Source organism: Volvox carteri (genome assembly GCF_000143455.1).
Source record: "Volvox carteri f. nagariensis unplaced genomic scaffold VOLCAscaffold_11, whole genome shotgun sequence".
Lineage (NCBI taxonomy): Eukaryota > Viridiplantae > Chlorophyta > Chlorophyceae > Chlamydomonadales > Volvocaceae > Volvox > Volvox carteri.
The window spans coordinates 124,192-140,242 of record NW_003307554.1 but is presented as its reverse complement, the minus strand read 5'-3'; the positions used below and the strand labels follow the sequence as shown (position 1 = coordinate 140,242).

At 53.2% G+C, this 16,051-nt stretch overlaps 1 protein-coding gene across 1 annotated transcript; it reads left to right on the top strand.

Moving 5' to 3' along the window:
* Positions 1–5,305: 5,305 nt before the first annotated feature.
* On the top strand, positions 5,306–11,892 carry VOLCADRAFT_88990 (uncharacterized protein; the record flags this gene model as incomplete). The annotated part of the gene is made up of 11 exons (XM_002948731.1): positions 5,306–5,336; positions 5,504–5,678; positions 5,870–5,978; positions 6,297–6,386; positions 6,918–7,396; positions 7,588–8,155; positions 8,766–9,641; positions 10,014–10,250; positions 10,601–10,774; positions 11,336–11,377; positions 11,524–11,892. The coding sequence occupies 11 exons, from the start codon at positions 5,306–5,308 to the stop codon at positions 11,890–11,892; spliced, it is 3,150 nt and encodes a 1,049-aa protein (XP_002948777.1).
* Between the last annotated feature and the right edge of the window lie 4,159 nt (positions 11,893–16,051).

The following is a 16,051-nucleotide window of genomic DNA, read 5'->3' as shown; positions in this document are numbered from 1 at the left end:
ACACTTTGCTGCATCGTGCAACGCGCCACGTGCTCCTCAGTCAACACGCCCACATTGATACGCAGGACGGCAGGCAGGCAGCCTACTGTAGACGCTCTGCCACGTACACAGCATTGCCCACACCTCAAAAACGCTCTTACCGTTGTCCAGTGACCGCATCACGATATCCACGGCCCCTGCGACCGCAAACAAGTAGATTCGTTACATAGAGCATTCATATCCTATCGAGGAAGCCCTTCAGAACCCGGGAGGATAATGACCTGCTGCGGGCTTTGTGGCCGTAGCCGTGACACGAAGATGTGAGCGCGGCAAGCCCACTCGGATGCGCAAAGGATGCCTGTTTTGAAAGACGTAAGAAGTAATATACAAGTGCAACTAATTTTCAACACCGGCTTCACAGTAAAAGGCAGTAACAAAGACTGGCGACCTCACCCAGCTGGCGTCCTTGCGATTGGCCCCATTATACTTAGTTGTACTTAGTATGAAGCAGAGGCAGATTCCCGTGTTCTTAATCGTTTAAGTTCCCCGTATGCTGGGCGACGCGAACCTCAGCAGGGCCTGTGAAAGGGCCTGATGGAAGGCCCAAGGGATGTTGGTACAGTAAAGGTTCAACTGATGAAATAATGAATGGTACCAATCGCAGCGCGCTTTTCCAGAAAACATCCGTCAACCGAAACGTCCGTTGGGGTGCGCAACACTATCCCGTATTCCCGTTGAATTGAAGTATTGGCAGAACCTCATTACGCCAGCAAGGATAATGGTCATTAATAACCACATATATGTACAGGATTGATGCTGCCGCTCAGTTATTAGTACTGGTAAAGGTTTGGGTATGGAACGGCAGCGTTACAGCCTGCAGATTGTAAGGAGGGTAGGATTCGGGCTGGAATTAGGGAAGAGCTCTGTCGCAGAATTAGCCTGGATTTTATTCCTGACAAAAGAATTGGTCCGTCGGGGTCTTGAACTGTTCTGGCAGGCTCGCCGGAGATATTCGAATTGCGCTGTGGAGCCCCGGAATTGGGCTGTACTGGGCCTGAATTGGCCTGTCCGGGTGCCGAATTGGCCTAACAGGGTGTCGAATTAGCCTGGCAGGGTATCGAATTGACCTGTTCGGGGTGTCAAATTGGCCTTGCAGGGTATCGAATGAGCGTGTTCAGGGTGTCGAATTGGCTGTCGAGTTGGCAGGATTGGCTCAGGCTGGCATCCGGAAGCACATGACTTTTAAGGAATTTACACAAAACTTTGCAAAGGGACCGCTTACAAGTGCCTCATGTGCGTATTGGTTTCGATCCCAGGACATGGAGCAGGAAAACTTGCACACCTGTTTACCGTACTCTGGCAATGTAGGGAGGCAAGCACTCAGGGCCACAATTGCAATACCCAGTCAAGTCAGTCGCCGAGGCCCCACTGTTTTCCTACCACACTTCATCGGCAGTTTGTCCAGTTTATCCCACAATACTCGTATGAATGAATAGGTTCGGGTGGAAACGATTGCAAATCTCCGATACACCGCTAAACTCAGTACCACGAGCTACAATAAAAACAAATGAAAATGCAGATGTCTGTCGAGAAGAATGTGTGCTCCACATGCGTTCTGTGCCTTAATCCATCGAGTTCTCCGTTGGGCGGGTTCTGTATCCACAGTGTTGTGTTCAGGCGCGTGTTTACGTCTGTTGAATGATTGGATGAATGAATGAACGAATGAAAGGGGTTTTACGTTGTGGTTCGGGTCGGTTCGGGTGGTGGTATCTTTTCGTCGAACACACACACACACACACACACACACACACACACACACACACACACACATACACACACACAATGAATGTATGAATGAAATGAGAACCGAGGACGGTAACCAGGCGTGTAGGGTTCCTGCCACTTCCTGGCCCATATACAGAATTAAAACCAACACAGTAGTTACAGAGTTCCATAAAGTTTCGTAAGTTCCTTCAACTACCGCGATTCTGGATGCCTGCCTGAGAGTTTCCGGGCCGACCCCGCAATTGGTCGAAATTGCTCGATAGAAGGGTTGAAATTGGCACGGGGTCTACACCTGGGACAAGTTAAATTGCCGGGACAGGCCCTTGAATTGGCCTGACAGGGACACGAATTGGCCTGGCAGGGACATTCCAACAGTCAGGATTAGCCTGGCAGGGACACGAATTGTCCTGGCAGGGACATTCCGACAGTCAGAATTAGGCTGACAGGGTGTCGAATTGGCCTGGCAGGGACATTCGGACAGTCAGAATTAGCGTGTTCAGGGTGCCGAATTAGGGAAGCACGGGAATTGTGCGACCGGGGCAGTCAAAAGAATTGCTCTGCCCGACAGTTTGTCCTACCCTCTAGATTGTACAACCCCCAGATTGCACCAGAGGTCGGCAAATCGATTTCTACGGCTGCGTGAGAGCATAATTTCGGTCAGTAAACCTGGAAACATTTCAAAGTCAAACACAGAGTTCAGGTTCAGCGCGCGGCCATACGGGCCGCAATAGAGGCTGCAAATCATGTCTTTTGGTCACGGACCCGCAGAATGCGATTTGTTACAGCGGACCCCGAACGGGTCGAGTGCAGCACCCCAGGGAACGCCTCCCGTACAGCACTGTGGGCCTTATTAGAGGTTAGGACACAAGGTCGGGGAGAGCAATTCTTTGGACTGCCCCGGTCGCACAATTCCTGTGCTTCCCTAATTCGACGCCCCGAACAGGCCAATTCTGACTGTCCGAATGTCCCTACCAGGCCAATTCGACACCCCGACATGCTAATTCTGACTGTCGGAATGTCCCTGCCAGGACAATTCGTGTCCCTGCCAGGCTAATCCTGACTGTTGGAATGTCCCTGCCAGGCCAATTCGTGTCCCTGTCAGGCCAATTCAAGGGCCTGTCCCGGCAATTTAACTTGTCCCAGGTGTAGACCCCGTGCCAATTTCAACCCTTCTATCGAGCAATTTCGACCAATTGCGGGAAACTCTCAGGCAGGCATCCAGAATCGCGGTAGTTGAAGGAACTTACGAAACTTTATGGAACTCTGTAACTACTGTGTTGGTTTTAATTCTGTATATGGGCCAGGAAGTGGCAGGAACCCTACACGCCTGGTTACCGTCCTCGGTTCTCATTTCATTCATACATTCATTGTGTGTGTGTATGTGTGTGTGTGTGTGTGTGTGTGTGTGTGTGTGTGTGTGTGTGTGTGTGTGTGTGTGTGTTCGACGAAAAGATACCACCACCCGAACCGACCCGAACCACAACGTAAAACCCCTTTCATTCGTTCATTCATTCATCCAATCATTCAACAGACGTAAACACGCGCCTGAACACAACACTGTGGATACAGAACCCGCCCAACGGAGAACTCGATGGATTAAGGCACAGAACGCATGTGGAGCACACATTCTTCTCGACAGACATCTGCATTTTCATTTGTTTTTATTGTAGCTCGTGGTACTGAGTTTAGCGGTGTATCGGAGATTTGCAATCGTTTCCACCCGAACCTATTCATTCATACGAGTATTGTGGGATAAACTGGACAAACTGCCGATGAAGTGTGGTAGGAAAACAGTGGGGCCTCGGCGACTGACTTGACTGGGTATTGCAATTGTGGCCCTGAGTGCTTGCCTCCCTACATTGCCAGAGTACGGTAAACAGGTGTGCAAGTTTTCCTGCTCCATGTCCTGGGATCGAAACCAATACGCACATGAGGCACTTGTAAGCGGTCCCTTTGCAAAGTTTTGTGTAAATTCCTTAAAAGTCATGTGCTTCCGGATGCCAGCCTGAGCCAATCCTGCCAACTCGACAGCCAATTCGACACCCTGAACACGCTCATTCGATACCCTGCAAGGCCAATTTGACACCCCGAACAGGTCAATTCGATACCCTGCCAGGCTAATTCGACACCCTGTTAGGCCAATTCGGCACCCGGACAGGCCAATTCAGGCCCAGTACAGCCCAATTCCGGGGCTCCACAGCGCAATTCGAATATCTCCGGCGAGCCTGCCAGAACAGTTCAAGACCCCGACGGACCAATTCTTTTGTCAGGAATAAAATCCAGGCTAATTCTGCAACAGAGCTCTTCCCCAATTCCAGCCCGGATCCTACCCTCCTGCCTTATTCACACCCGGGGCCGAATTTCGGCTGCGGGTACTGTGGTACGGATCCGCACTGCCCGCCTTATTTACCGACCTCTGGATTGCACTGACCAACTATTTACTGTGAAACTACATGTGTCCTGTATTGCGAGCAGCAGACGGGGTTCACGGACATGTGGAATTCTTCTTTTCGAATTCTCGGCGAGGATGAGTGCAGCGGGTTATCGACAGAAGATAACGCCGCGGCGGGTTAATGGTATGAGCCGCAAGACTTGCATAAGTTAGAAAATGATTGCTGCTGTAATACTTTTTGCACGGATTTTCACTACGCACGGACGACCAGTTGATTTGCCTCGCGTCGCGCCAGCTCGGGTTTCGGTGATGCCTGTCTTCCGAAGGCTCGTGGGTTGGGAAAATGCATGGACGATTTCGGGCTGGGGAAATCGGGGCAACGGGTCTTTGCATGTTTGCAAATTGCTTCCCAAGGTGGGTTTTGAAACGGAACGCACAACGCAATCGCAAGGACCAGCTGCCTGTGAACGCCATCCTGTCCATTCTGGTTTGGGGTTGTCGTCGGGGCTGTCCGCCCTAGAGCTACGAAACGCTGCAATAGGGGTTCCAGGTGATCACAGCTGTGGAGAACCTAAGTTTACACCATGAAGATGAGTCAGGCTTTTGGAAGCAGCGCTCTCGTTTTTGTGTCTTGCGAAAGCTACCCATGTCGCAGAACCCCAGTACTAGCTTCTGCAGGAATCCTTAAGCAAAACGAGCCGCCATGACAGAGAATCATGAAAGTATTTTCTTTATATCAATGTCTTTTACGCTGACGGATGTCGAACTGCTGATATTGTGATGGATAAACTACCGCTATCGATGCTGCTGTGACAGCTATCGGGCGTCTATGTCAGTGCACACCGCATGCAACCTTGAAGTCTGACTGCAGCTGGCTGAACATTAGTGTAACGTAACATCCTGTACACGAAGCACGTGGAATGACTGATGGATTCGGAGCGCATTCGAAAATGCATCTGACATGCTGCGGCATGGCGCTGGACTAAAGCGTAAGATGCAGTAAAGTCTTCATCCTGGAGAAACTGTCGTCTTGATCTGTAGGCTTACGTTGCATTGCTGTGTCGCCTCTTTTACTAAATGAACTTCCGGGCTTGCTGTATCTCCTATAAAGCCCGAACCGGAAGCGGTTTGTAGTTAAAACGACGCAATATGTGGATTTATCAGGCTGTAACAAATGTTGGTAAGCCATATTTCCCACAGGGTTTCATGTCTAGCTCGCCACCAGCAACAGATGCCGTCATGCTGCAGACAACTATGTTGCTAACACCTTGGCGACGTATTCTGCATGGCGTAAGATTCGCCGTTCGGCTCACGCCCGGCACTGTCGATGCGCACTCTGTCCCGCAGGGGTTCAGGTGTTGGTCCTTATTGCCCTTGGGTACCTTTTTGCGCGCTTCAAGCTCCTCGAGCAAGCGAAATTTTTGCCCCAATCAAATTTCGTTGTCTTAATGCTGGCTTTGCCTGCCTTCAATCTGTACCTCATGGGCATCAAGCTCGACCTGCAGAACCCCGAGCCATGGAAGTAAGTGGCTGGACGCAGAGTGCCGGCATGGTATTTCGAAAAGGAGCATTTGGGTCACGTCAGGTACTGAACTTAGGTTAATCTATGCTATGTTCCGCCAGGGTTCTTGGAGGTGCCCCTCGGCACCGACTGGGGCCTCACCGCACCAACCTTAACAATCATTTCTATCCGTATCTTTAACTGTCACGCAGGTCTCTTGCAGCTTTCCTCCTCTGGGTCTTCCTGGTCCAGGCCTGCATTTTGGCGTATACGTGGCGTTTCTGTGGTGGAGATGCAGGGGAAGCTGCAGTAATAAATATGGTACGTTTGGACCTCAATAAGGGGTCGCCCGTCACCTTGCCTTCCTACGGCATTTGCATGGGCGTGTACGAATGTCCTTCAGAGTATCATGCAGCTCGTATGCTGTCCTGCAGACAGCACTCGTATGCTAGTCTCACCCCCTGTGACTCGCGTCTTCGTTCAAATGTGAAGTCACGGCACGTGTGACAAAGTCGGACCTCCGGTTGTTTCATCCCTGCCTAGTTATTCATACGCATAGTCCTGCCGCAGAACTGCAGTGCTCGTCTGGACCCCACACGACCCTTCCACGCATACCTGCCAAAATTCGCTCTCCACCAGGTGCTATTAATGGACAACTACGCCATCACGGGGCTTCTGGCGCTGAACGCCACTCTGGGTACCAAATGGGGGACTCTGGCGCTTCTAATGGTGGGGATTAAGGACGAGGAAAACTGGAGGCAAGGAGGAGGGGGACTTGTGCAGAATGAGCTGAATAGATAGGGCTCACTGCACATTGACATAAAAATGCTGGAAGAAGGGATCGAACAGCTGAGTCTTTGGGGGTGGAGGTCGGGAATAGTGTGCCTCAATTACCAAGGAGAGATACACAGCAATCTTGTTGTGCCAACCAGGCCGGTGGTTGGAATCGACATTGTAGTGTAGATCACTCCATCCTTCAGTCACAACCCCGCACTAAAAAATTTGCACGTACTGCCACGTGCCGGTTGGAAGTCTGCCGAGGGCCTGTAACTCAGTGCTGCTAAGTTAGACAAAGAGCAGTTCGTAACGTGGAATGTGTGCAAGGCGTTTGCCAATAGATGTAAACTCACCCATTACGAAGGCTTGTCCATAAAGCTGTACGATACCTTAACTTGCGCCTGCGTGTGCATCTTGTTCGTCAACATCATGTTAAGCCATACACCGCCCCGTCCCTCACTCCGCATCTCCGGTAATTACCAGGCCATGGGCTTTTTCCTCGTCATTTTCCCCTTCTCTCTGGCGGCATTTGAGTGGGAGAAGTGGGCCGTGCAGCAGCACGTGGAGGCAATCGCGGAAGCAGCTGCTGTCGACATTGAGGCCGCGGCAGCGGCTGCAGCAGAGGCGGAGGGGGTGGACGGCGTGAAACAGCCGCCGGAGGCATCCGGCTTTAACAATCAGCCACTGCTCCTGGCTGGCACGCCACCGCCACAAGGGCTGCCGCGCTGCACGGAGAATGGTGTCGATCTTGAAGGGCATGTTCCTAAGGCCGATGGCGAAGTGGAGCTGTCTGTGTGTCTGGATGCTGACCATGTTCAACCACAGCGGCAGCCGCCATCCGATGGCTCCAAGCCCTCGGCAAACGGCGGCGCTGATGCTGGCGTTCTGGTCCCCACGTCGAGGGGAGTTGACCAGGGCGGCGAGAGTCAGCAAGATGAGAGCAGCTTTCCGCACGAAAGCAGGTGCGTACTTTGTAAGTATTAAACTATGCAATGAGGCATGTCATGAAGGAGTTTTCCAAATCTTCTCTACGTGCGTTAGGATAGGGGTGGAAAACACCTGGTATTTTGTAAGGAACCTGTCGTCAAGCTGTTTCGGGGCGCCTTCCGGACGAATCCCGAACATCTTTGTTAGCACCTGCCTGCTGGCTCAGGTACTGCTGGTGGAGCAATGTGGACTACCGACCCGTACGCCCCCTTCTGGGCAGCGAAGTCGCTCCGAGTTCGCAGCCTTTACAACGAACTGCAGCGAAACAGCAGTGGCAGCCCCATCGCCGCCAAGGGCTGCTACCAGAACAACTCCGCCGACAGCAGCAGCAACTACGGACAGGTGCCTATGTGCCGCCGGTGCTACTGCCAGCGCCGCCCGCGGGCATCACCTCGCCTGCTGGGTCCAGCCACCCCCTCGTGTCTCCATTCGAGGCCCGGGCGACTGCTGCCTTTTCTAATGACGTGGCAATAGGCACTGCGCTGGAGAGGGGTCCACAGCTGCAGCCGGCCACGGCTCTGGCATCGGCTGGGCGGCGACCTGTGACGGTCAGCAGCGTCCCGTCCCAGAGTCAGACTCCCAGGAGCGGCCTGGTGGAGCACCGCAGGAGCTCCCTGTTGGCATCCGTGTTTGAGCGGCTGGCAGCAGCTGGCTCGGGCCAGCTTCCGTTTGGTGACTTGGGCAGGACGGGAATCGTTACGCTCCCTCCTGAGCCCGAGAGGCCCAGACTACAGGTACAGACTGCGGCTCTGAACGATGACGTGAACCTAAAGGCCACATACGCAAGGGGACTCCACAGTGAGGTCACCAACAGACCCTTCAGGCCTTCAGTGTGGGAAGTTGTGCCTTGTTGCCGAGTTAAAAAGAGGGTATTTGGGTTTCAAGTGATAGCTGTGGTAATGGGTTTTCCTCCGCTCTCCGTTGGGGGTTGTTATAATGTTGTCCGTGGCCAGATCCCAACACGCCATTTTACTGACCTGGTACCTAGCGATGTAATTGTATCGCATCCGTGGCGGATGGGGCTCCCAACTATTGTGACCCTACCGCCACAAGCTTGCCGGCTGCAGCGACCACTTCCACCTCGCCACCCCTTTGACCTAGGCGACTTACCACCACAGCACAAAGAAAATAGTAGCTCGATTTTTTTTGCAAGTAGTCAGGATGTTTCTGCTCTATTCACTCCCTACATGCCTTACCTTGCCCTGGAACGCTACTAAACTCAAGAAGCAACGTGCATCATGCTTGACTGCTGGCTTAGCATCTCAAGTAATCGCCTATGCGGGGCTGCATCCGCCTGTTTACAAGAACGGCGCCCACATCCATGACCTGCCTCCTACCCGCCAGGACTTGGAGTTTGCCCTGACACACCAGCTGTCGGGCGGAACCGCAAGCCAGCTAGCTCGTATCAGTCGAGGATATGCGGCAGCCGCTGCAGCAGCCACCGCTGCAGCGGCCAGCCCCGATGCCAACCTTCGGCGCATGCTGCTGGGGGCCGCTGGGGCTGGAGGTCGCAGCCCACGTCAGATGGCTTCGGCTGCCTCCCGCCAGGGTAGTGAACCAGTTGGACTGACACACCTGGCAGCCGCTGCAGGCCCTGCCGTGGGCATTGCGACGCCTGGCAGGGCTCCAGGTAGCATGCCCCGGACGGGGATAATGCAGCCTCCGCCTTCCGCCTCGACAGGAAAGGGGGGAATCGGAGGCCTCGGGCCGTTAGTGCTATCGCAGCAGCCTCAGGGTGGTGGTGCAGGCGACGCCGGCACCACGGGGACCTCAGCCGCACCTACCACGCTGGCTTCCCTGGAGTCTGGCGACTCCATAGGGCCCCCACTGCGCCCTCCTATGCCGGAAAGCACCGATAGCGATGCGGCGACGGCAGCGATCAAGTATTCTGAGCTCGCTTGCCCTACATTAAGCCAACAGATAGCCTCTAGCGCTGCCGCGCCGTGGCATGCGGCATCGGCTCAATTGCGGCCACCGGCAGCTGAAGGACATCTGTCCAGCATGAGCACTCCTATGTTTAGCTTCGAGCGGCAGTCACAGCAGCGGCGGCCCGCTGCCGCAACAGGGCCAGCCAACACTGCGGCCGGGGCGTCAGATTTCCCCCGTCAATGGGGTACTGTAAACCGGTCAGCATCGGATACCGGCCAAGTGGATAAGATGCTGCTGAAGCTGGCGTCCGGCCTAGCACTGGACACTGCCATGCGGCGCACCGTGTCGGGAGTGAGTTCTTGAGGCTGTTCCAATCCGTAAGGCGCAAAAACATTCGTTCTACATCGGTGTCATACCTTTCCTTTTACAAGAGCAGGATCCGCCCTTCCTGGGAAGGGCATGGGGGGCTCCTTTGGGTCATGCTGTGTCGAGCCGTTCTTCCAGCGCGGAAAGGGGGCTGTCAGGGAGAGTTGCGTATGGGGCTCGTTTATTCAATCGGTGCGGTAGCACGCAGCTTCCTGTGCGTCAAGGCACAATGCTTACTTTGCTTCTCGTTGTGTTTCGCATCTTCTTCGCATGTCTGTCAGGCCCCTACTGTTTCAGGCCTCCGAACCACTCGCCCGCTCATCCCTGCTCCCAAACTTAAACCCCATCCCTTACCAGCATGGCGACCGCAGCCCTCTGCTGGCGGAAATCGACCCCAACGTGCTCGTGCAGCTCGCAAGCGCCGTTGCTGTGCCGGACTCGGGTGACCTGAGCGCCTTGGCGGCTGCCGACAAAGAATTGGTGCGAGAGGCCACCAGAGAGGCGCTGCGGCGGCATGGGGGCGTGGCGCGGGCCTTCGCTGCGTTTGTGTCAGGACACCCACAACTTTGGCACATCGTATCCACATTGGCCCGGGTAAGAGGGTCCGAGGCGCCCCGGGCCCCGCACTTGCAACGCAGTACCTTTATTCCCCATGCTTTGACGTAGGTAAACGTGCAGGGTGTCTTATTTGTCTGTCATGTGCTTAAGACGCTGTGCAGCGTGAAATGAACGGTTGGTGGCGTTACTTCGTGACGCTGATGATGCAACAAGAGGATGGCCGGTGACACCGTGCTGCGCTAACTGTATTTTAACATTGGTCGGAAGCACGTGACAAACAAGGAAGGCGCCCTGCATGTCGTCAGCCTGCTGCTACATCGCCTCCGTGGTGCGTGCGTACACGCACGACCCAACTATGTGCCGCCGGGGCTTCCCATGCCTTGCAGAATCCCATGATTTGGACCATGTTTGTGGCGATGACGGTATCGGTCAGCGGCCTGCGCGTGTTCCTTGACCCCGCATCCCCGAGGTACCGTCCCGAGGTCGGCTGGATAGCAGGGTCACTATCCTGGATTAACGGCCTGGTGGTGCCCATTTCCATCTTCTCAAACGGAGCTTGGGTAAGGACGCGACACGTCGGGAAGCGGAATGGAAGGTGAAGGAGAACCAGCTACGTTGGGACTTAACATGAGCTTTTTTTAGTTTTGCGCTATGGGGGAAGCGCGAGAGCTAATGTGGACGTATGAGTATGTGGATGTGTGAACTAGTGTGGGTCTGGCACTGGGACAGCGAAATTGTGAGACCTGTGCAAATGTCCATGGTTTCAATGGTGGGAGAAGTGGGCTACCTTGTTGCTGGGAAGGTCTCGTCCTGTTTAGGGCACTTGCCTAGGGGGACCTGTTGTGCTGTACTGTCACGGACAGCGGATTGGGCGGGAGTTGGGACCGCACGGGGACATGCTTGAAGTGGTGAAGGCCGCCTGGTCCCTTTGTAAGCAATTTAAAAGGGGAGGCGTTACCTCGTGGGGTTGCAAACAGCACCTGCAAATGCAGTATCGATATCGTGCTTGTGTTTCACCGTGGCTCGTTTTGCAGGCTCCGTGCCTTCTTTCTGTGTTACATGAGGTGTGGATTGCCTTAACATGTGGCAGACGTGTGTGCCCGTTGCTGCTGCCCATGCAGATGTACAGCAAACCATTGCTACCCAAGGGGGAGGTGGTGAAGGTGCGCAGGATGCAATCACTGTGACGGGGTTGGACCATTCCTGTCCGCTCGCTAAGAACGTTCTTTGACATTTGTGTGCGTAAAGCTTTCATCTCCAATCAGCTGATTTGTATTGTGCTTTCAATCTCCTCTGCTCGTTGTATCAGGTCCTGGTCCTGCTGCTTATTAAAGTGGGAGCTCTGCCCCTTCTGATGGCGGGCTGCGCGCTGCTGGTGAAGCTGGACGAGCAGCACGTGGCTGCCATGACGGTACTCACGCTGTCGCCTGCGGCGGCCGCCAGCTTCGTCCTTGCCGTACAGTACGGCCGAGGAGTGGAATTGGTTTCGCTTACCAACATTTTGGGGAATATTTTCCTCACGCCGCTGCTGATCATGTGGCTCAAAGTGCGTTTGCCAGGACGGGTGGTGGATCGTGTGGCAACTGCAAGGGGCTTTCTGTCGGGCTGCAAGGACACGCGCAAGGGACCAGATGCAATGTGCTCCGGAGACCACCTTGTATTTGTTGCTATGGGATGATACGGTAATAATCATACAACGGCCGACTCCAAACACCACAGGTTTTATGCTTAGGTGTTGCGGCAGTCCTCTGGCCCAACGAAGAGCATTGCTGCATGCCATAAGCAGCCTGGACCTTTTGTTTATGTTACTTGGTGTGCGTGTCACCCTTGTTGCTATGTCCCTGCGCAAACCTTCCGCACGGCAGATCCTGGCGGCGCTTCGCATTAACTTCCACCTACATGATGACGCTTAAGTCGGTTGCTCCGGTACCATGAAGATAGACGGCGCGGGGCCCCAGCCGCGAAGTATGTCCCCGAGATCGATTTCCTTTCAGCATCAGCCGTTATTGTGGATGCTGGCGACTGAACGGGGTTGGTTAACTTCAACGCGGGTGGCGATATCTGGGCATATGCTAACAAGGCGTTAACGTCTGTGCTGAGTATTGCTGGTCCTGTCATCAGCCGCCCAACCAGGCTGGAATATTCTGCTATTGGACAGGTTGTGGTGGCGGCAGTTGATGACATTGCTAGCAGGTCTGGTTGTGGAGCAACCACTTCCGACAGCGGCAGCAGGTTTGTAGCAAGAAGATGGTACAGGCAATATGGAAAGGGCTGGCCATTCAGCGTTTGCATGTGTGTGTGTTATGCCTGCTTGCAAGGTGCATGTAGATCGTGAGTTCGAGAGGTGTATATACAGCGGAGAGAGTTCGGTTTGGATGAGAGCGGGCGGGCGCCTTGGCGTGCTTTGACAGCAAGGAGGGGACTTGCGAGGCCTCAATCCTTTTGCAGATGCGGTGCAATGCTGCATTTCTCCGCGCATGGAGATGCCTTGTGGAGGGTGTCATATTTGCACTAAGTGTACTCGGTGTCCGAGGCACACATTTTCTTGCCCTGGACCATCTAGGGTCTGTTTTTTTAGGACCAGTCTCTGTGTGTTGATGTCCTGTTCCCTGGTACTTAATAGTTTTCGATGATTGTACATGCAGGCTGCAGAATATACCTTTGTTAGTACTTGGAGCCGAAAGAATCACCCATGGATTCTGCACCCATACACTAGAACTATATCACGTGCTGAAGAACTCAAGCAGGTTCTTGGTACAAACACTCACCGGCTAAGGGATATAGTGTGGCGGTCGGTGGCCAGGATGAAGACCTCTTGGGTTGCCCATGTAATTACCATATCCCCCGACGCGTCCGAAGTCCTGTGTCACTAGGAAGCCTGTCTGGGCTCTGGGACATAAGGAATCCCCGATGATTAATCGGATGGTCAGCCATAACCAACAGAGGCAGTGATGCACCAATGATGCACCAAAGTTGGCAGCAGCAGTACTGTACACATGCGGCACGGCTAGCAACGATAACTGATCACTGCTGCATACCTCGCAGTATGACAACTGACCAGACATCAGCAAAAGGAGCATTTCTGGTTTCGGGAACGGGCGGGTCCATTTCTGTCTTGCCCGTCCAAATTCTATTACGGCTCTGGCCGTCGGACGGCCCTTTCGGGGAGCAGAGGAGCTTTCATAAACGGCGGATAGTCATATTTCTGCAAGCGGGTCGGCTTCGGGAACTCTATTTCTGTTTTTGGTAGTTTCGGTACGACCCGAAGTGCCCGATGTCAGCAACTGACCAGCCAAAACATGTATGGCCCACCAAATATGCCAAAGATCTAGAAAACGACGCTTAAGCAAGAGATAAAGCAGTGGAATGAGTCAAACCATGCTGCCCTCTCTTGGAGTACGATACATAGTATATGTGTCGTACTCTGCCGATGAAGCGCAGTCGATGACCAGTGCTGTTATGCGGAAGTCATTAAGATGCTTCGCTTGATGCCACTCTTCTCACTAGCCATCTCTCGTAATAAATTAAAACTCACCTAAATGATTATCTATAACCAAATCGTCTTCCCAACCACCCGCCAACGGCAAAAGCCAGCAACGCAACAACTCCCGACCCACTATATACACCCCACGTACGAACTACCAACCCTCATCCCGATCCCAAGAACCCAACCTTCCTTTAATATCCTTTTCAAACAAAAGTGAAAATCGCCCAACCAGATCCTGCACACCGCCCACCGCGAATTCGCTGAAACGTGCAAATCATGCAGAAGCGCGACCCTAGGAAAGGAGTAAAGGTCATTCAAAATGTTATCTGCGGAATTAAAATGGTAAATTTATGGTGTTATTACAGCGGACAGGATGATCAATCTACATATATAACTTTGTGTATCGCAATTACCCTCTGCATTCGATACCCTCAGGGTATCGAATTGGCTGTCGAGTTGGCAGGATTGGCTCAGGCTGGCATCCAAAAGCACATGACTTTTAAGGAATTTACAGAAAACTTTGCAAGGGGACCGCTTACAAGTGCCTCATGTGCGTAATGGTTTCGATCCCAGGACATGGAGCAGGAAAACTTGCACACCTGGTTAGGGCCACAACTGCGATACCCAGTCAAGTCAGTCGCCGAGGCCCCACTGTTTTCCTACCACACTTCATCGGCAGTTTGTCCAGTTTATCCCACAATACTCGTATGAATGAATAGGTTCGGGTGGAAACAATTGCAAATCTCCGATACACCGCTAAACTCAGTACCACGAGCTACAATAAAAACAAATGAAAATGCAGATGTCTGTCGAGAAGAATGTGTGCTCCACATGCGTTCTGTGCCTTAACCCATCGAGCTCTCCGTTGGGCGGGGCATGGCCCACGAAGTTGCCCATGGTATTCTGCCCATGGAACCAAACACTGACACAAAACGTTGCACGTCTGGGCCCATGTAAACCACGACACTTCCGTGTGGATTGGCTACCCGCGCTCCCCATGTCGGGGCTCCTCCCTCCTGCTGGTGACTCCCAGATTGTCCACGCACAAACGCCAAACGTTGGCGCAGAAAACAGACAGGCCACTGCAGTATGGCATCAAACCATGCATAACCCACAGCGGTTTTCAGCAGCAGTACTGCTTGGCCAATGCGACCAGCCATGTACTCCGTTGCGCATCAAACACCCATCCATGCGTTGCACTCCAGCAAACCATCGGACTCCATATAGTAATACACTGTCACCCCAACACGTGTGTTAGCAGCCGCGGACAAGTATGGGTCCAGGTTGATCCCACCAGGAGTGAACACCTCGTGCACCAGCTCTATGATACTCAGTGGGGTGAAACACTCGGGTAAGGCCCGGTACGCTCCCTCTCAGTGCCGTGGCGGCACGAAACGGGGAGAGCTGTAAATCTTCTGCATAGGAGGGGGTGTATGTAAGGACACACGGTCTCTCAAAACACCGTTCGCAATGTTTCCAACTGTATTCGGCACTGCACAGGGACATGGCCGCCCCGCGTTTTTGACACAAACTCGCGATTAACTCTCTGCAACCAATAGTCCAGATTTCTCACCTCGGCCATTTGCTCACCGCTCCTACATGACAGCAACCTAGCTTCTAGATAAACATCGCTACACAATGAAATTGGGTAGTTATGTAATACTATTGTAAGGTTCGCAACTGTGACATGCTTGTGACTCAAGCCTACATGGCTGCCCAACTCTTGTTGTACGGAAGCGTGATGCATCGCATTAAAGCATAACAGTGCACTTCACCGGAAGTGCTTTTGACATAGTTATACAACTCTGTGTCGTTGTTGCGCCATCTCTGAGGCGTGTTCACTTTTGAAAGCTGAAGTCATTTACACAACAGGGAAGCATTCTGAACATCCTTGTAATCCAGTATACTAAGTATGCCATTTTATATCATCAGCGTAGGTTCTTGCGTCGAACGGTGGTAAGTGAACCATGGTGCATGCATGGAAGTATTCAGAGCGGAGAAGTCTCAGCCCTCTGCTCTGGGAGTCCTGGAGAAAAGCCAGCTTGATTGCAGAGTCTGTGGACGCCAGCACACGGTTAACTCGTGTTGCTGTGGCCACCCAGCGCCATGCACGGTTCTGTATCCACAGTGTTGTGTTCAGGCGCGTGTTTACATCTCTTCGTCTGTTGAATGATTGGATGAATGAATGAAGGAACGAATGAAAGGGGTTTACGTTGTGGCGTCTCGCCCTGCCACTGGTTCGGGTCGGTTCGGGTGGTGGTATCTTTTCTCGAACACACACACACACACACACACACACCCACACACACACACCCAGCACACACACACCCAGGGGGATCCTCAGAGTCGA